This window comes from Zootermopsis nevadensis, unplaced genomic scaffold (genome assembly GCF_977971745.1).
Source record: "Zootermopsis nevadensis isolate Lab colony 2312 unplaced genomic scaffold, Znev_1.0 Znev_ptg000032l, whole genome shotgun sequence".
Taxonomy (NCBI): Eukaryota; Metazoa; Arthropoda; class Insecta; order Blattodea; family Termopsidae; genus Zootermopsis; species Zootermopsis nevadensis.
Genome location: NW_028259164.1, coordinates 4,224,989 through 4,246,702, shown reverse-complemented (window position 1 = coordinate 4,246,702; position 21,714 = coordinate 4,224,989). Strand labels below are relative to the sequence as shown.

At 41.3% G+C, this 21,714-nt stretch overlaps 2 protein-coding genes across 2 annotated transcripts; one reads left to right on the top strand and one right to left on the bottom strand.

The window, feature by feature from the left end:
• Positions 1-1,284: 1,284 nt before the first annotated feature.
• Positions 1,285-16,952, bottom strand: LOC147872003 (peroxisomal multifunctional enzyme type 2-like). The gene is made up of 16 exons (XM_087359682.1): positions 16,801-16,952; positions 16,539-16,622; positions 15,879-16,016; positions 14,884-15,028; positions 14,305-14,432; positions 13,960-14,076; positions 13,366-13,565; positions 12,872-12,932; positions 12,635-12,798; positions 11,462-11,585; positions 11,111-11,283; positions 10,534-10,710; positions 9,625-9,786; positions 7,036-7,177; positions 4,743-6,682; positions 1,285-3,404 (listed from the first exon to the last, which is right to left on the bottom strand). The coding sequence occupies exons 2-15, from the start codon at positions 16,591-16,593 to the stop codon at positions 6,621-6,623; spliced, it is 1,848 nt and encodes a 615-aa protein (XP_087215808.1). The 5' UTR covers positions 16,594-16,622; positions 16,801-16,952; the 3' UTR covers positions 1,285-3,404; positions 4,743-6,620.
• Positions 16,953-17,190: 238 nt separating this feature from the next.
• On the top strand, positions 17,191-21,508 carry LOC147872002 (uncharacterized). Its single transcript, XM_087359683.1, has 2 exons — positions 17,191-18,957; positions 20,825-21,508. The coding sequence occupies exon 2, from the start codon at positions 20,893-20,895 to the stop codon at positions 21,304-21,306; it is 414 nt and encodes a 137-aa protein (XP_087215809.1). The 5' UTR covers positions 17,191-18,957; positions 20,825-20,892; the 3' UTR covers positions 21,307-21,508.
• Positions 21,509-21,714: the final 206 nt, after the last annotated feature.

Sequence of the window (21,714 nt, the reverse complement as noted above, 5' to 3'; positions counted from 1 at the left end):
CTCCGCACGCCAGCACGCTATCCATTCGGCTACCAGGCTCCTACAAGATTACGATTCTGGATCTTCCTGATATATCGATGCCCTGCTGTTTCCCGCTCAATACGTAGTTTACTGGGTTCGCTACTAGAATTCGCTGTGGTCAAGTTCGCGCAGAGATAGATAGAGAGATAGATAGAGATAGAGAGAGAGTTGGTAAAATTTGTTGCGTGAATCTAGTCTTCGGAGTCTTGGAGGTGCTGTAAGTTTATGTGTGCGAACAGCGATCTAGGTGGGCTGTCATCAGGTTACGGAATGATAGGGTGTTCTCGTTTAACGGTTGAGGTTGTGTGTCGATGATTCCCGAGGAATCAAATAAATAAACGCCATGAGGCGTTTACGGCATTGATAAGTGACATTTATATACTCAGAAGTGTGTGTGGTGTGCCCCCCTCCCCAAGAACAAAAGTACATGTTCAATCAACTGCGTCATCAGAATGCTGTTTATTTTTGCATTTGTGTTAGTTAAAAGTGAATGCATTTTGTCTTTCTGGGAATAGCTGAGAGAAGAAGCTTAATTGATCCTTGGGATTTTACTCGAGGAAAAGCTGTCTGTCACCTGACCAGCCTACTGCTTGCCAGGAAATCAGTGGAGTATGTTCAGTACACTTGGCAGGCTCACTTCATATCGCAACAGAAAACCTGACCTGCCTACTGCTTGCTCAATTTATTTTTATGTTTTGCCATATCACAATGTTGTTGCACATTAAATCCCTTACCAGCTGTAACATTAACTTCACAAAGTTTACAGAACAGAATTGTTCCATCAGAACTAAAATATTCCTCACCGAAATCTTTAATGAAAGCTCTTAACTTTGCACTTTCAGAACACCACTTTTGGCATCTGAACTAAATGAAGGATTCACTGTAAATGCCCGAGAAATGTAGTTTCAAGTAAGAATTTCATACCCAAAATATGAATTTTATCCTCAAAATATAACAAAAATGATCCTAACCATGAATCACCAGTATTGTTCCCAACAAACTGTGGTCAACCAGTGTCCTTGAAGATCTAAACATGATTTTGTGATTGTAAATAAAATTTTCATGAAGCAGAGTCCTTGAGAAGCTAATAGTAGATCATACAGTAAAGACTGCACCAAACCCTTAATTTAGTATGACTCCTTCTTGTTCCTGTACGAACAAATATCTTTGAACAGAATGAGCAGTTGATTGATCCACTGGTTGCTTAGCCGCCTGACTGTGATTAAGAGATCAAGTGGCTAAAAGGGTGATTGAACTGACTAATTGATTCGTAGGCTATTTAATAATTATATTTCAACCGTACAAATTACTTAATACTAAATGGGATTAGGATTATTGTGAATGGAGGATCCAAGACATGAAATTGTAATCTGAACAAAATTAAACAAACAGCAATGCAAATACATAGTAATTAAATGGCTAATTTGAAGGGAAAAAAACATGCACAAACAATATTGATTATATAACTATCCACTGCTAATACTGAAGTGCCACTACATTCCTTGGGCAACACCAACCACCCACTGGTTTCTTGATTTGAACACTTTCCCAAAAAAACAGCACAATTCATGAAGCTCCTCATTATGTAATTTTCTCTCGCTGCCTGTATGTTTCTCTTAGTTACATGTATTCTGCTCATCACAGACATCAGTGCAAGACACCAAGTTTAACACCCACACAAAACAGCAGGTGAAATAAGTAGCCATTATTATCTGTAATTAAGAACTTTTCCAAAAGCAGGAACTTTGAACAATGAAGCATGAACTGGCCTTCAACCTAATAGAGGAAATAAATGTCTTAAATATACTGTCTCTTAGTATAACGATATTGCACAGTTCAGTATCACCTCACAATTGAATAAATATAGTCATTTCTTTCACTCTGATGTTGGAAACATACATGGCACCTATCACACCGTGCAAAGACGTCCATTCGACACAGCCCACACTGACAGGTTAATATTTCCCACTTATAGGACCACAGTTCCCTTGTTCTGTAGTGTCCTCTGTATCAATGAAACATTATGTCCATGTGACCATGCACTCTTTCTCCTACACAGTAACAATTCTAAGGCCATGTGAAATCCCCAATTTCATCATGATCATGTAGTGACTGCTTACCATAATATACTACCAACATAATAAACAGCAGGAAGCAGCAATTACCTGGCATCTCACAGAATTAGTGGGGGAGCCTACACAGACAAGACATGCAACATAAATCACATGCGTTGCGCATATGCGCATGCCAATCCAAATGTTCTTGGATCAGCACACAAGAACAAAACACAATTCTAACACACATGAAGAATCACAGCAAGGTGAAAAATCACTAACACACTGTCTGACCGGTATTCTACACTACTGTGAATGGAACAGTGATCCACAGAGCAATAAAATTAATTTAGTGTCCTACAAAACAACTCATTACAAAGATGGTTGCCTGCGACGTTGCACAGACTGATTTTTACATTAAATGGTGCAACAACCTGCAAGACAGCCACCTCCATATTCACTATCATAAGAACCTCAAAACTCAATTCAGTAATGGCAGATGACAAAGTTAAAATGAACAGAAGATCAAGAGAACTGAAATGGTAGATATTCACACCAAATTTCACAAAAACCAGTCAACTGCTGTGTAACTGAATCAGGCTATATGGACATACACATGCAGCGTACTTAATTAATAAGACTGCTTTATAAGTCATTCAAAAACCACTGGATCAACTGTCATATTCTGATACACTATGATCAGATTCAACTGGAAGATCTGAGGAAACTGACAAAAAAAAACCTCTTCAGTCAGGACAGCAAATCCCCTGCTGAGACTTGTGCATAGGACGTAATTCATTTGAGAAACAGGAGTGCTAACACCACACTGCTATAATTTACTGGTAGAATCACTCCTTCCCAAACGAGGATTTGCACAGAATAGTTTTGTCCATGTACTACACAACAATTCAGATCATTTCTTCCTTACGCATAGGATATATTTATTTATGGGGGATTTACACTAGTGACAGACTTCCTTCCTGTTGCTATAAAACAAGTTTGTGTCCCAAATTCCCCAAACCCTATTTCCTTCATGTATTCTAAAACACAGGTAACCCACAAATTTAGCATTCTGTACTTGCTATAGTACATTCTTTTCCAACTGAAACACATTTGCTCATCTTACATTCAGTTCACATATGAATAAAATGGGAAGAACCCTGAGAGAAGGCACAGACAGACCACAGAAATCACGTCCACAACATTCACAATAACACTCACCTGCGAGCTTCTTCGTACTTAATCTGCTGTCGCAAGAACACTGCATTCTTCAGCAGTTCCTGTATGTTACCAAGGTTATCCTCTGCCCCCTCCATAGACTTCACTGCCCTGGAGAACAATACAACTGCTGAAAAAACTACACAAAGTTCTGGGAAGGTCTTGTGATTCTCACTTTTCTTCCAAATCATATATATATATAGATAGATAGACACACGCACACACACCATATTTGGCGACTTTGTGTCAGGACTCAGGATCTTATTCCTTTGCCAGGCAGAAATGTCAAATGAATGAAGGTCTAAAATCACTAAGTTAATTGATTAAATAATAAGCTTTCCTTGTAACATAAAGAAATTACACTTCACATAATTCAAAATGTCAACTAGAAATGAGCAAGATGCTGCTACAAGCCTGTGGAAAAGTATTCACTTGGGAACAAGGTTCCTCTTGAATACTAGTGAACTAACAGAATTTGCTTTAAACCTTACCCAACGGCATACTCCACATCGTAGCAACGTCCCTGCAACTCATGATGCAGTCTGGTAACTTCTACCCTCTTCTCCACCATCAGGGGGCAGTGCTTTGCAATGTTATGTATATAAGTTCAACATAAACAACTCAATCCATGTTTGACACGTTTTCAAACCTTTTTTAACTTTCATTTCCAATTCCGGGTCTGATGACAGAGACATCGACACGATTCTCAACACAGTTACGTTATATTACCGATAACAAAGCACATCCATATGTGCCTAATAATTATTCCAAATAATCGCATACGAAGTACAGCCGATTAACAAACTACAGTTCTGAGTTACAAAGCATGTTACAAACTATGGAACTTCTAAACTTCCGTGTTTAACAGTGAAGCCAAAACAGTTTCATTTTAACATTGGCAACGGCTGGAACGGTATATTTTATCGTCATTAACTTTTAAATTGGTGACAATGAAGGGAACCGGAACTAATTTTTAAGTGCGGTCATTGCCAGTAGGAGTCGAATTACATGCTTTGTTGCTTGTGAGTTGGCAACGAGTTGGAAGTTTTGATAAAGAAGTGCCATTCCGTTGGGAAAGATTCCAAGTACTCGTGCGTACAACACGTTGGGGAGTGTATAAATTAATATTTCGTTAAAAGTCTTGAAAGAATGAAATTTCTAAGTATTTTTGTTCTCGCAGCCCTAGCTGCTTATGTAGATGGTAATGAGGAAGAAGAAACGGGTGCCAGATTGCTAATTTCGAAACAGATACTGAATAGATATCTGGTTGAAGACATGGACATAGTAGCTGGGATATTTAGATGTCATATTGTTTCAGAAAAATTATCGTCCGGTTGTTTTTGCAGAATAGAAATTTTTACATATCATAGGCCGTTTATGTTACAAGCCAAAGAATATGGAGCATCTCATGATAATATTGTATTTAGTACCCATATAATACCAACATACCTCATAAACTTGTTTGATTATAACACACAACATTCTTTGCAGTACACACTATATAATGTTGGCACAAGTACTGCTCTTGGTGTTAAGCTGAGTGACAGTAGCTTTCACAAAGAGGCCTTCACTTTGGTGGGTGGTCAGCTCAACATCAAGATTGACAGGATCCCTGCAGGGACAAATGTATCTCATGTAGTAGTTGTCAGACCAAGGAAATATGGATACTTCAACTTCACAGCTGCAGAAGTCAACTACAGACCAACAGAGGATGCCTCTGAAGTGAGTTATCACTTGCATGGACCGTGGTCAAAATTTATAGAAATGTTTGTAATTTCCATTGTGCTGGTCCTAAATTATATATTTAGAATGTACAGGAAGCCATTGTAAAATAATGAGCATAAAACACAAATTCTTCAGATTGATAAAATGATTTTCATTTTGAAACATTTAAATATTATGTAAGACTTGAGGTTCTCACAGCGGTGAATATGAAGATTTCTGTCTTCTGGGTTATTGCGCTGTGTAGTCTGGTCGATGTTAACCAACGTTTCAGAGGTCATCCAGTTCACCATGGAGACTGAAAAGGACGGCCATCTCCCATTCCTCGACATAGACATTCACCGGAAACCTGACGGCTCATTAGGCCACAAGGTGTACCGGAAACCAACCCATACCGACCTTTACCTCAACTCCAATTCCCATCACCACCCGTCCAACAAACAGGCCGTGCTCTCGACCCTGGTACACAGGGCTAAAGCCCTTTGCGACCACGACAGCCTACAGAGTGAACTGGAGGCACTCACCACCACCTTCAGGAAAAACGGATACAGCAACCGTCAGATTCAGAAAGCTCTCAATCCGCCTGCGAGGCTGCCACCTCCTACTGAAAAACCAGCCTCGGTTGCCTTCCTGCCCTACGTCGGGACGACCTTCAACCGCATAAGCAGGTTGCTGGCCAGGCACGACATCAAGTCTGTTGGTCTTCCGCCAAAGAAAATTCCCAGTTTTCTCCGGCCGGTAAAGGACGACCTAGGACTGAAGACGCCTGGCGTATACAGAGTTCCCTGCGAGTGCGGAAAAGTCTACATCGGCCAGACAGGCCGTTCCGTTGAGGCCAGGATCAAGGAGCACGGACGCCACATCCGGCTCGGGCAGCCCGAGAAATCTGCGGTTGCTGAACACCGCTTCAACTTGGAGCACAAGATACAGCTAGAGGACACTTCTATCCTCTCCTCAAAAACCGGCTACATGGACCGGTTAATCAGGGAAGCCATCGAGATCGAACTTCATCCTGATAACTTTAACAGGGAAGATGGACTTCACCTGAGCCGGTCCTGGAAGCCTCTGATCCACACACTCCGAGGACTCCGAGAACGAGCAAGAGTGCGCCGCCAGAACCAACCAGACCACTAACTCGGCCCCTTTCAGGGCCTTTATCCATACAACTACACTCACCTTTCTCTCTCTACTTTCTCTCCCTCTCCCACCCTCGCCCACGTGCTACTATTGGTCCACTCCCATACCTGCTCCCATTGGCTCGGGGCAGGCTACACCTTTCACTTCCCTGCCTATAAAATCCAACTCCTCACACCCTATTGGCATATTCATCGCCCTGATGACGGAGGCAGTATGACCTCTGAAACGTTGGTTAACATCGACCAGACTACACAGCGCAATAACCCAGAAGACAGAAATCTTCATTTAAATATTACTTGGAAAATCCATCTATGGACACCATACTTGTTTCTGTCTGCTTCTCTGATATTCAAAGCTCATAATTAAAATGAACTGAGGACTGAATATAGCTAACATCAAAGCTAAAATTGAATATTAATCTCCAAACTTCTTACAAGTCTTCCAAGTGGTGTTCCTCAGGTTTCACCATCAAATTTCTGCATACATTTCATTTTTCCAGAACTTCTTGACAAATACATATGCCACAAAGCCTGTAATCATGTAAAATTCCTAAGTTTATCTCTTGTTTTGTTTTTTGGGTTTCTGTTAACATCGTCACACACTGCTCCTGTAGGACGCAACAGAAATGCATAACAAGTCTTTCCGTTTCAGCTGCAAGTGGCCGTGACAAGCGAACCCGGCGAGGGTCTCATCATTGCCTTCCGTGACTATGATAAGAAAACCCTGTCTCTCAAATGAGATACAAACCCAAGATCTGCCAGATATGAAGTAGGAGAGTTAACCGCACAGACAAAACGTTTAACAGATGAAAGTTTTAAGTTAGTCTGTATAAAATTTACTCTCTAACAGTGCTGTAAATCCATGACAACTGTGTGATACATACTCCAGGTGGCAACAGTATTGCCATCTTTGGTGATGTTGTACTGGAACACACCACCGATCTTCTTGGCACGCTCTGGGTTTGCCGCAACCCGCTTTTTCAGCAAGTCAAACACACCATCCGAATCCAGCGCTGATGTGGATGCCTGCACCAACAATGCAACCTCACATTACAGTTTACAAAGCCACCAACATCATACACCATTTCTGCATGTCTCTAGGAACCTGTTAACTCTCTGGTGATAGAAAACGAAGGTCGAACATTGCCAATACCAAACAGTATCACTAGCTGCAGGACCAAGCCACTTTGGCACAGTTCAAACACATCTGTATTTGTCTAAGATCCAGCTTAATATTATCCTCCCCTTAAATTCTCAGTCTTACTTATGTCCAATTTTTTTAACAGGATTCCCACCAAACTATGCATACATTATGTGTTTTCATCTTATGAACAACACATTTAGTCCTTTAGTTCACTATCCTAAGAATCCACTTATTTGATCCTTCAAGATCCCAAATAATATTTGGTTGTTTTCAAACACAATTTAGGTTCTTCACACAAAGAAAGAAACCATATTTTACAACCATACAAAAGTGGAAAAATATGGATATGATGTAACTTGATCTTTAGCATTACTGAGAGTAGTTTCGATGGTTACACACTCTGTAATCAATAATGAGTACTTCCTGAACGTGTTAAATATTTATGAATACTATATTTTTAGCTTAAAAACAAATGCAAAACAATGTTCATATTTTCATTCTATGTCAGGACATGAGATGTGCCTCTGAACTACAAATTCCAGTTTTCACTTCCCTCACCTTGGTGGACCTCATCACAGCAGGCATAGTGACTGACTGATGCAACCAGCATACATCAGAGCTACTCACTTGTGTTTCTTCCATGACCTTGAACACAGCTACTGTACTGTACTGTACTGTACATGTTATCAAGACAACCTTACATGTAGGCTAAAGTGCAAAGTCTTTCCTGCCTCCTTGACAGTGACTCAGCTAGTCAAAAAACTTACTGCTTTTACAAAACAAAGGTTCATTATTCTGTTAGACAAAACACACACAAATGGCCATATCATGAGTCGGCTCCACCCCCAGCTTCATGCCAAAATTTTTTCCAAGTCTAAGCCAATTTCTGACCTAATGACATTTTACATAAACAAGTGTAGTGAAACAATGTATTCATGTGACAACTTCTCTTTGTCTCCCACAGTTCACTATTCACAAAGCACTAAGTGAACTGTACAAATCGTGAAGTTTGTTCCTCACTTTGCCCACTGAAGATGCAAATATCCTGAGAAATTGATTTGCAGATATTTACCATAAGCTGGAAATGTAACTAGGAAAGAGAAAACAAAGAAATTCCATAGAGCTTTTGAGTAACCTCTGAAGACCAACTAGATAATTAAAGAAAATAATTAACCCCTTCAGCCACAGTGAAGGTGCATAATATTCTATCAATCCATTGTTACCTCAAAGAAAACACAACACGTCTCCACGACAACACTAAACTAGTTAATGCTGCTTAGAGAAATAAATTACTGTTTATTCTGAGATCAATATAAAACCCACATTATATATTCTGTGGGCAAAATGCAGAGATAATGACTGTTACAGCAGGTGGTACATACAGTTACAACTCAGCTTTAAAGGGTTAAAATGGATCTTACTGAAGATGTGATACTAGCAATGCTGTAATGTTTGGGATCTTAACAAAAAGGAAACATAACCTTGTCACTGAGAGTAAGAAATTGCTAGGCTGAACAATGCAGGTTATCACAAGATAACAGAATATCAGTTACACTTTATATCGATTATAAACACAACTTGCAATCTGTAGGAACAAACACCACACAGCTCAGGCCTGCCTCATGGACTTATCTTGAACCACTTGAACACAATCCACAACCTAACACCCAGTATTTTAAAGATCCATTTTAATATTACACTCCCATCTATGAGTTGGTCTCTGAAGCCATCTCTTCCCTCAGGTTTTCCACACAAAATTCTGTACTCATTTCATGTCTTGCTCATGCATGCTGTATGCCCTGCCCATCAGAGCTTTCTTATCATTTTACTAAAACTCCAGAATTAAATCTTATATTTGGCTCATTAAACCCACACTAAATTAAACATTCTCCAACACACAATTACAGAATTTACATCAAAATGTACATTTATATTAAGTAAGCTTTACATGCAAACAACACAGCTCAAATGCTTCGTCTTGTTTAGTAGCAGTGTACTGCATAATCAAATTGCATTTTTCTGTGAGGAACCTGCAATATGTGTGACCTTTTATTTCCACTGCGTAGACATGAAATTTAACACAAAAATTTCATTGGAAAAGCTGAAAGGAAGACAGTACTTGGGAGATCTACACACACACAGACATTACTAAAATGCACCTTAGAGAAATATGATGTGAAGAAATAGATAGACTCAACCAGCTCATGACAGAGCATAAGGGCAGAATTATGTGAACGTGGTGAAAGGCCAGCAGCAACGAAATTTCTCACCAGCAGAACAACCATCATCAAAGATGATCTTGGCCCATCAGTCAGCCACAAAAACGTACCTTGTGCTGCGGGACGGATGCCTCGGTGAGATCGACATATGCGCCAGATATCACCACGCTCCCCGTCTCTTTCACCTTGGTCTGAAAGTGGATACGGTTCCCCTGTTGCCACATGTCAGTCTGTAGTGTCTGCCCAGGGATAACCGGCTTGCTGAACCGAGCCTGTAAACCAGTGACAGTCATCATTTTCTTCATACCCTCCCACTCTGATGGCCTGTGTAGTGCAACGATCTAAACCATATTAATGGGGATATCAGGTTGCATCTCAGTCCAGTTTCTGACTATCCTTCTCAGGCTAATCAGAGTTCTCCTCAGTCCCTCCAAAGAACTTCCAGCATAGTAACATGAAAATTAATATTACTGCCCCTTTCCAAATTCATACCCATTCATTATCCTCTCATTCTATCTGATGCTATATAACCTCTGAAAATGAAACAGATTCATGAAATAACATCATATTTAACAATCTCTCTGATGGAAAAAAAGTACAAAGAACTTACAAAGCAACAAGATGATAAAATTAAAAAAAAGAGACTGAAATGGTAAAATGTTATGAACAGTCCTCTGGAATTACAACTTAGAAATCTACTATCAAGCCACACCATTGCACCATGCTTCACATGAATATTTTTTTACTTACCATAGGCCTCCCTTAACGTATCCACTGTGAATGGGAGTCACGGTTATGAAGTATTCCAACAGGGATGCGAGAAAATAGGAAAGCATGTGGAAAGAATAAGAAAGTACAATGACTGACATCAACTGAACTGTACATCAGACACGGAAGAGGCAAGTGAAAAATGCTGTGAACACAAACAATCCATAGAACAACAGAAAGAGGGTGCTGGAATGTTATCATGAGAATGTGAAAATAGGAAAGCCCCAAAAAGAGATGTTTCTATTACACACCTTTATGGCTTTGAATTTGGTTGGATCATTATCCGCATACTGCTGTAGGACATGGCGGGCTGAGAAGCCCAGCGAACACAGACCGTGCAGGATGGGCCGATCAAATCCACCAAATGCAGCCACATTCGGGTCAATGTGAAGTGGGTTGCGGTCTCCAGACAGTCGGTAGAGTGCAGCCTGCAGGAAATAATGTTGAAGTGAAGAAACATTGACAATTAATTTGTAGGTGTGTTTATGATCTCTCTCCATACTAAATTCTACAGACTTAGCTGCAGTGTTTCATTAGTCATAATTTTCACACACAGCAATAAGTGCAGATTCAAAGCAGTCAGCATTTTCAGTCTACATCAAATAATCTTAAGGATGCACATTTTACAAAGCTCTATCACCACAAATATGTCAAGATCTTAATTAGATTGTGCTTCTTCTCCATATTTCACACGTTAGTACTACTGACAGAAGAAACTAAAAATACATACACAGAATAAGAAAAGTTACATTCACCCCCCCCCCCCCCCCCTCAAAGAAAAATAACCAAAGAGCCTCACACGTAACACATGCTTCCCTCTATTCTGACCTGATCAAGAGACGTGTGTTGCTCAACAGACAAATCAGGAATCCGCTTTGGTGGTTCTGCTGTTGGCACATCATAGGGTGAAGTACGCTTGTCTGTAACACCCTTCATTCCAACAGCAAATGTTGTCAGCAGGGACTGTGCCACCTTCTCACCACTTTCATCAAATGTCTCCACTGCAATAATGACAACAGACAGCAACTGAATTTGTATCACCTTGAAGACTAGACTTTTAAACCACTTATATTCCCCCTAGCCTAGACAGATCAAAGAAAAAGAGACACGTTACAACTGCACGAACCAAGTTGACAGAAGTTACAAATGGAATGATCATACTGCACAATTTTATCTCACCTTCCACCAGCACAACAGTCCCAGATCCCTTGTCCAACACATCCACCACCTTGCAGTGCACCTCAAGAGTCCCTTCACTGTTGATGGGATGCAGAACCTCCAAGTACTGCTCACCATGCAACATCTGGCAACATAGCAGCAACACGATCCTCCTCAGTCAACTCCAATTATGTACTCAATCGTTTCTCATTCCTTTGTGCCTCATCAGCAACCCTAAGGTTCATAATCCAATCAGTCTCTACGTCGAAACCACTGAACTATCTTTAAGTTAGCAGAACTTCTCGAATCCATTTAGTGGAAAGAAAGAAAGAAATACTTTATGATATATCTGCAAAAACAACTGAATACTGTCATTTGTTTACATGACCGAGTGGCATGCCAGTGGGAAGCATCTACACTCTGTGCAGCTCACTGAATCAGTGTGAATTCTATCCTCACTCTCTCTATGGTGCAGGATATTCTTTGAAAAACTGACTGTATACTTGGCTTCTCAAAAAATAGAACACTTTCTTTATAGAAGCCAAAGGTTCATCACTGAGTTCACAAAAGCCTGCCATAAGACTAACCTGAGCCAGCTGCATCCAGTTTGCTCCATAGATTCCTATCTCCCAAAGGTCCATCTTAACGCCATCCCACCTACGCCAATGTCTCACCCACAATCTCCTCCCTTCAGGCCTTCTAACCAATATCTTGTAAACACCCCACAACAACTTCACTAGCATAGAATACGACCTGAATGATCCTCCGTTGCAATGAACAGAAAAACAACTCACTGCAGTATTATTTTTGCAGAAGCTGGATCTGCTTTCATTCCATGAGGACCAGCAGACTTTTAATTTCTTCCTCACTGCATGTACAGTGAACTAAACAAGTCAAGTGCGATGGAGACTGGCTATTATATTCGTAATAGACAAAGCACAGGCAGTAAAATGTGCCTTGCGTTAAGATATATGGACATGTTCAGCTGCGAAGGCAAGAAATGCATATAGGACTCTGGTGGAGAAATCTCTTGGAAAAGAAGCCACTTAGAGAAGTGAGTAAGAGATGAAAACACAGCAAGAAGATTGTGAGGTGGCTCAGGGTTGCATCCGAAGGCAGGCTTCGAAATGACCGATGCTGAACCTTGCGGTTATCCTCAAAAGAGTCTGCTTATCAAGACATAACCTCACTTACCCTGGCAGGATTGAAATCCCTGCCACTGAACACCTCAGCAGTAACACTAGACTCCATCACGGCAGACACGCCTTGCAACACGAGGAACGTCGGCAACGCAGAGAAGTCTGCGTGGCCTTCATACAGGAATCTCAGGTCACTTGGGTTGGTCACAGTGCTACCAACTGCAATAAAACAAACACATTACTTGTCTGTCACACTGTCACAAACACACGCACATAACGGCACATTACTCACCTCCCAGTGCATACAGGATCAGGTCACGAGGAGTGTATTGGAACTTTGTCACAACACTCTTCTGGAAAGGAAATCAGGACCTTAAACCATGTTCACAGAATAAGTGTCATCAAAAAGACAAAAGAAGTTCAAGTCTGCACAAAGATTAGCCACCATCAATACTTGGATGGCAGCACCAGCCATTTCCAAAACTAATGTACACCTCATTTAACAAAATACTGGACCTCCAGTGGCGTAAGCCACAATGAAGCAGTCAGCTTCTTCCAACACCATACGCAAGAAACACACAACTGAAGTAACGTAAACCACGTACTACAATTATGGCGACGGGCTAAAATCCTGTAGACAATAAACAAAATTAATTCTGCTCATTCATACGTCTTATACTACACTCCCTCTATACACCTCCACTGGATGGTGCTTAGACACAGGGGTAACTTGAATAATTACTATCTGAAAGCATATGTAAAAAACTACATCGAGTCATAACTCACGCCATCAGAAGAAAGCCCAGAGTTCGACTTCATCTGCTCCAGAACGGTCATCAGGGTACCAGATGCCTCCTGGATGGACTCCAATTTAACGGCAGCAGACATATCTGTCACCTTGCCCCAGTTCTCACGAACAGCCTCTGGTGTCACCAGCTCATTCATCTGTGCACGCAGCAGGCCGCCCGGTGAACGCACCAGATAACCTGAAGGTTGTCAGACAAGAACGCATCCTGATGGAAAGTTCTGCCGACACTCAGCACGGGAGGTAAACGGTTCTCTGCTTGTCTATCATTACTGCGTTTCATGGCTATTCCAAGCTGTCTCACTGAAATCAGGACCCTTGCAACATGAATCCGGTCATTCTACCGCTGTTGACACATCTACGGAAGTCCACATGCAGATTCTGCGACTTATCTACGATTGTGATTTGCAGTGAAAAAATCATTTCTGCATTTCACTGAAAGAGCAACAACAGACCCAACCTTCATGACCCTAATGAAATGCAGTCCTGTTTTGGACGGCATCACATGACTCAGAACCAGTGGTGTCGTTACAGGCATCGAGCATATTCCGAACAGGGGTGCCACTGACACTTACATTTTCCTGCCCAGCCAGCAGCAGACTCGATGATGGAGCCAGTCTCCTCACAGGATTCGTGACACAGCCACGCGACGACTGGCGCAATCAGCTCTGGGCGCAGCTGCGCAAAGAAATCTGTGCAACAAACAAGTGACTTATCAGTATCACATTAGTGTTTATAATCATGAGACAATATTAAAAACTGCTGATAACAGATCTCCAAAACATGAACTATTTATTACAACTGATAATATGACAAAAGGGTGAATATACTTCCAAAATGCACTGTTTGCATCACTTTGATGTTCATTTATTGTAAACAGAAGTGACACACTGTCAGGCTTTAGTATCAGCAGCACCCACCAGGTGGCAGGATGTCTTCAGTAAGCCGGGATGCCGCAGTTGGCACAATCACATTGCAGTGGATATTGTCCTTCCTGCCCTCTATCGCTAACGTATTGTTCAGACCAACCAGCCCCATCTTGGCAGCACTGCAACCATAAAAAAAACATACATGGACTCTTCCCAAGAAATGCATAAAGCGGCCATCGCTCACACCAACTTTCTTATTTGAGAACAACTTTTCAGCCGCACAAATTACACAGTCCTGAAAGGAAGAGCGACGGTGAATGACGAACTGGAGAGGATGTAGAAGTGACCCTCGGTTATATAACACACTATCCCAGCATCTGTCTTGAGGAACTGTGGGGGAAAACAGTTTCTACCATTTCTGGCAACCAAAAACAAACTTTTATTTTTATAAATAACCAGAATGTTAAATCAATATTTCATAGGCGGGGGGAGGGGTGTATTGTAATTAATACTTTTAAATCCCAAAGATATTCAAAGCAGAACAGATTAATGTCCAAGATATCACGCACACATTATACAAATGATCAATCCTATGAAAGATAAATATACTGAAGTGTCACTAACACCGACCTGTAGTTTGCCTGCCCAAAGTTCCCATATAGACCAGAATTGGAGGATGTCACAATGACACGTCCATACTTTTGTTTACGGAAGTGAGGCCACGCGGCTCGAGTTGCCTTGACAGCACCTGTTAGGTGTACGTCCTGAATTAAGCCTGCAACAGTAACAAATGATCATTAAACCTTAACAGCACTAGTAACTAGACAAAAAAGCATGCAAAACCATCCCTGAACTCAAGAAATCTACCATAGTCCCTTTTCTTTTGGCCTCCTATACAATATCAATAACAGTCAAAACAGCTCAGCATAGCAGACAGTATTTGTCAAGGTTTTCCTCAGCCTCTCTAGGCAAATGCCATGGACAGTCTCTTGAAACTGGTCAGAACCACAATGAGAATAGACGCTTGTGAATTTTAACTCTTTCAGAATTAGTCTCTGCAGAAAAATGATATTCCAATTTCACTGAACTATCAGACTTTAAGGTAAAATGGCCCCTGGGACAGCTACATAATATCCAGTCACTGGCGCTCTTAGTTTTCTGACTGACTGACTGTAGCAGTCCAAATACACTGAAAGTACCCCACAATCTGATATTATGGCCAAGAATAAGATTTAATCTCAAACATACTCCAGTCTGCATCACTAATCCTGGAGAATGACTTGTCCAGGATCCCAGCATTGTTCACTACCACATCTACTCGTCCAAACTCTTCCAGAGCCGTCTATATAATCTTCTCTCCATTCACCACAGAATCATAGTTGGCTACAGCCTTGCCACCTACCAGAAACAAAACAATCTACGATACAGATGCAATCCCGCGGTGCTGCGACTTCACCGTAAAACAGAAGTTGGAAAGGAAAGGGAATCAGACGGAGGTGGTAGAGGGGGACACAAGGAAGCAGTTTGTAAGAAGGAAGGAGAAAGAGAAGAGGTGAGAGGACAAACAAGAAACTTACATGCAAATGCAGTAGCAGCCAACAAGCATCATAATGCACTAAACCCACCTTTGTGCCGGATCTCTTCTACAACACTGTCTGCTGCACTGCTACTCTTCCCATCGCCATGGCGACCACCACCAAGGTCATTCACCACAACTGATGCTCCACGCTCCGCAAACAGCAGGGCATATGCTTTACCCAGGCCTGAAACATAAAGTCATGGCTGGTCAGAATTATGAGGAACTGGCACACAAGAAATGATAAGTGGGTGAAACGACACACAGAACTGTTCATTGCAAGAAGTTGTAAGCAAATGCCATGATTAATACGATTATGAGACAATGGAAACAGACAAATGATAAAAGAGAAGGGTATTAACTCACCTCTGCAGTGCACACATCACATGGCATGTGGAGTCTCATCATACTTTAATATTATCATGACAACTTTTATCCATGGAAATGGACACACACAAACTGGTACAATTAAAACTGGAAACATACTGTTGTAGCAGCCCACACCCTTCAATTTCATATTTCTGTCTTAACAAATGAGGGAAAGAACTATATTTTTTTTGTACAATATAGTCATTAATGAAGCTGAAACCGCGAAGACAAGAACGATAACCTAAAATAATTTCGACAAGAATTAAATATTTCCGAAAGAAAGTCTTGCATACTAGAAAAGCGATCAGGCACAAACATTATTTTCGTGTACGATAATCACCTGCACCAGCTCCTGTAACTACAACCACTCGGCCATCGAATCGCAGATCTGTCATGCTTAATAGGGCCCTACAGAAGTCCGAACCTGAAACAAGACGAAGTTACGTGACCAAACACACGGATAAGGTAGTACAAGTGCAAGATTAACCAGTACTTCGTACCTTGTTTACTTTCGTGTGTATAACTGCGAAGTCATCGTCAAGAAATAATGTAACCGTTAAAATTATAATACAACGCACAAATTGCTAAATCTTACTACGTACGATAAATCCGCCGCTGTCTAGTCGTAGACTCCAAGACACAATCCACTACCACGAGATCATCAAAGTTTGTGTGCTTGTTTTTTCAGACCTTCGCATCAGATACGGCCAGTCTGCTGTCTGACATAACTGCAAAACCTCTGTACAAGAAATATGTACTGTACTTCAAAACAGGTTACGAAAGTGATCGACGCAATTTCGCTAGTCATTCTTTCCCATATCGATATATTTAGATTAATGCAGTGCTACCAATAGTATCAGTAGATCTAGCGAAAATGTTCGAAAGCAACAAATGGCATTTTACCTGTCTGAATGTAGAGTTCCCAAATTGAGATATTTCCTTGCCCTACTTTCACATTTTATACATTGTATCATAATATCCCATAGAAACTGTACTTACTGCTTTTATTTTTCTTAACTCATGTCACAGTTTTCCTGCCTATGTTATTAATACAGAAAAGAAACATGACTAACTTAAAAGCATGAAGTAACAAGGGGAATATGCTTACTGCCTTCATCACCAGAGAGATCGCCTAATAATGGTGTCAATTTATATTACACTACACTGCGCAATATCCCACAACGCTGTCATCTTCACACTCTTTTCCCATGAGCATCTGCTCTACACAAGGAAGTTAAATCAGCAACTAGGATGTGTCTTACTGAAGAACATTAGGAAAGAGCATGCAAATTGCAACAATGAAAATTAAATGTGATACTGAAAGCTGAATAAAGCTAAAGCAGTGTTAAATGTATTTTTTATAAATTACTATGATATTTTAATGTCCCCAGTCCAAGACTGGGATTTCATGTCAGTGACAACTTCAGATCAATTTATAAGATGTCACTAGTAAGATGGGATGTCTTAAAATTCAAGGTCGTGCAGACACATGTTCATGAATTTCTTATCTCATACCATCACACTGACAGTCCCGAGTTTCAGGCACACAAAGTTACAGCATAACAAAAGCATGCGAGTCACAGTAAGAATTGAGGTTCTCACAGTGGCGAGTACGAATATGACTCGTTTTCGGTGTTGTAATGCTACAACCCAGAAGGCAGCCATCTTCATGTGACTCACAATTTATTTATACTTTATTTAACGATGCTGTCACTAGCTGAGACTATATAATGTCGAGTGAGAGGATGATAGTAAACAGAGAATTGGAAAACATGTGGACAGAAGTGATCATGGCCTAATTTAAGGAACTATCCAAGCATTTTCTGGAGGGACTGAGGAAAACCACAACAAGCCTTCGTCACGATAGCCAGTCTGCAGGCCAAGATCTGAACCCAGGACCTGCCAAACATGTAGCAGGAGTACTAACCATTCAACTATGATGTTTTGTGTGATTCACAAGATACAAACAATTTTATTACACATAATCAACTGGTTACCGTAGTAAACCGACGTTTCGGGAACAAACTCTGTCCCCATCTTCAGGGTTTGTTCCCGAAACGTCGGTTTTACGTGGGCAAGGAACTGAGACAATTGTCTGGATGTCGGATCTCGCGTGGTGGCAGATTTTGAGCAACTTCAATTCTATCTCCGATAATGACAATGACTTCGTGGATTCAAACTTGTTACCCTAAAATATGAAGCCAGCGAATGTGAACATTTGCCAAGTGAACTCTGAAAACCAGAGATGAGCTAAATGTGGAGCGGAGAATTTCCCGAAGCGATGCCTACCGACGCCAGTTCGCGTTCAGTTTCATCAAAATCCGTTCAGCGCTGTTGAGGGCAGCAACCCGGGGCATTCTCCTCCTGAGCCAGCTTTATCCACACAACCTACTTCCCTCGCCGGCCCGCGGTAAATTCGAGTAAAGATTCCTGTTAGTCCCCGGGTCTGGATTAATCGAGCAGGGCGAGTTATTAAGCGAACGACCAACATTCCGTAATTCTTTGGCAGGCCCAGCCCTCGCACAACGCCGAAGGCCAGATCACAAATAGCGGTCAAGATCAGGGAACCGTCTCCATGGAAACAACCGACAGTCGGAGAGACCCAGAAAAACGACTGGCGGCATTTCTCAGGAGCTACAAGAAAGGAATTAGCACGTCTCTCGAGCAGCTGACAGTTGCCTACACTTCCACGAAGGATCATCACCGCATTCCCCAGAAGCTGAGGTCTGAACTCCATCCGAATTAAATTCAGACACTGTGTAAGTCCCACGTATTGAGATTAAGCAGATGTAATATGAGAGCGCCCTCACAGCTCGCAACGCCTCCTGTGATAACAGTTTCCTTATGATGTCATCGCCTGTAACGAGATCACGTGTGAGGTCGCACTCATAAAGAGAATGACATCACGCCACCTTCTTCGATATTATACATAAACTTCATGGTCCCAGGGCGCGTGAACTTGATCTTGTCTTGAGACTGAATAAAACTCTTCATATTATTATCTACAAACTGACAACCTTCAGCTATTTCAAACTGCCCGTCAATCCTACGAAATACTACCAACGTCTGAGGAAGCCGATTACCAACTTTACCTCAGGCACTTCCAAGCGTATTACAACTGCACGACGCACCTTCACATTCTCCCGCCCGCAGTTCACAATCTTCTGTTTCCCGTCTCCTCTCTAACAACGAATGTTTCCTACTGTTTTGTATGGGTGTGAAACCCGGTCTTTCACTTCAAGCGAAAACACAGACTCGGGGTGTCTGAGAAGAGAGCGTTGAGGGTAATATCTGGACCCGAGACGGATGAAGTGACAAGAGCGAGGAGGAAACTGCGTTATAAGGAGATAAGAATTTCGTTCAGAATTTGACTAGCCGACCGACCGAGGGCTGAAGATGGACTCTGCTCCATGCAGCTCGTTCTGGTCAGACTTTTACATCGCCAAGGATGCTGCAATCAATAGGCGTTCGGTGTAACCCAGTTATCGGCAACGTAGTCTGAAATCGGTTGTCAGCTTTACTGCGGGGCGTGGTGGCAACTTAACTTTCACAGAATACATTTTTATACGCCAAGGAACGGGGTCCTGCTCGATGCCTGACAGTCACGAAATTTGCAGGACTCATAAGTTCACTGTCGCTTTCATAAATGCCAGACTTAACCCTCTAAATCCCGAAGCTCGCCTAATTAGACAAAAGTGGTTAGTTGTTTGCGTTTTTATAATACAATATAACGTCTTCTAGACTTAAACACGTCATGCAATGAATGGATTATTACCAGGTTTTTGCGATCTACTTCCCTAGAAACTGCACCAGCGTCTGACATGAGATATTTTCTCAACTCTTCTCTTATCTCGCCTCCTGCTCGAGATAAGGAGTGCGTGTTTGGTGGCGTTGTTTCCACGTCATTACTGAAGTGATAGAAAGTTTTTCCAGATTTTTACTAGGAATCCATCGCGTAACAGGCGACTAATATCAAATCATCACATGTCTCCGGCAAAATGTTTATGTGTGTATAAAACACTCAAAATACTTGGCAAATCTACCCAAATGCATTTTCCGATACCCTTCCGGCACGACAAAGGCGATAATTGAATGTCTGTTCAGTTACGTCATTCTTTGCAACTTCATCAGATACGCGTCGAGACCCGATGCTTCGCCTGAAAGTTAGAAATGGTTCCCGGAAGGCACTCAGGACCCGGAAGATTAAAGTTATTTCCAATAATCACCTTCTTTGCCATATGCACCGACGTCGACCGCAATAAACTTGTAATTAGCGTCCACGATGGCTAAAAGAACGATAGAAAAGAAAGCTTTGTAGTTGAAAGAGATTGGCTCCAACGGCGTTCGGAAAATTCCATTTTATCCAAAATTCGTTTGAAATGCGTTGAAACTCTCGTTGCGTAGGTTCAGGCATGAGTTGAGGTACCAACTTGTTTCTTAGACACCTAAGAACCTCTTTCACGATTGGTGAAATATGACGCGCTGATATACGGTAAGCAAACGATAGTGAAGCGTAACTTTCGCCAGTCGCCATAAATCTGAAGGGAAAAAATTGTCAATCACTCAATAAGTGATATCGTACACAAAGAACACGCACACGAAAATGGGCGTATTTTCTCATTTCAGATGGAGACTGTAGAAAACGCTGGAAGTATATACGGGATTCATACAATCGATTTAAACGCAAAAGAAAAATGTCAACCGGATCAGCTGCACCACCGAAAAATTCTAAGTGGGATTTTTTCAAGAGACTCCAATTCTTAGAAAGACCTACTGCATCTAATGTTGAGTCAGATTCAGCGGCAAACGCACAGTTTGAGACTCGGACTGAAAACAGCGAAGGTTGTCCAGATGAAGCATCGCAGTCCTCTGTACCACAGCCTCCACGACGAAAAAGACGCAACAACAATCATGATGATATTCTTGATAATCTCGTGCAACAGTTAAGTGCCAACACTGATACAGAAATTGAAGACGAAATTGCTTCATTTGGGAACCACGTAAAGGCTCCACGTTTGAAAATACAAGCTAACATTTTAAGTCACTATGAAGTGATTCAGATGGATATGCGAGGAGCAACATGGGATGTCCAACCCAAGTTCATCTGAGGTATTCTCCTATAAGAACTGCCTCGACCCCCGAACCAACCAACATCACAGAATGAAGACAATTGTCATTACATTTGTGACATAATTAGTAATAATACAATATAAGAAACTTAACCGTAACGTGAGCGACAGTTTTTGTTGTTTGTATGTTTTTCCTATTAAACTCAGTGCGTAACCAAACTGCTTTTGATTCAATCTGAAATAACTCCTGAAACTTTCTTCTTCTAATGATAAATGATTCTTTATTAACAGACAGAAAGATCCTTCTTCGCGTCTGGTTTTGAATATTGAACTCGTAGGTTTTCTTTCTTTCTTTCTTTCTTTCGCAACAAATAACACAGCAACACATCTTCTTCTTCTTCTTCGAGTAACCTTTTTAGAAGCATTTTTATACTCATTTTTCACAGA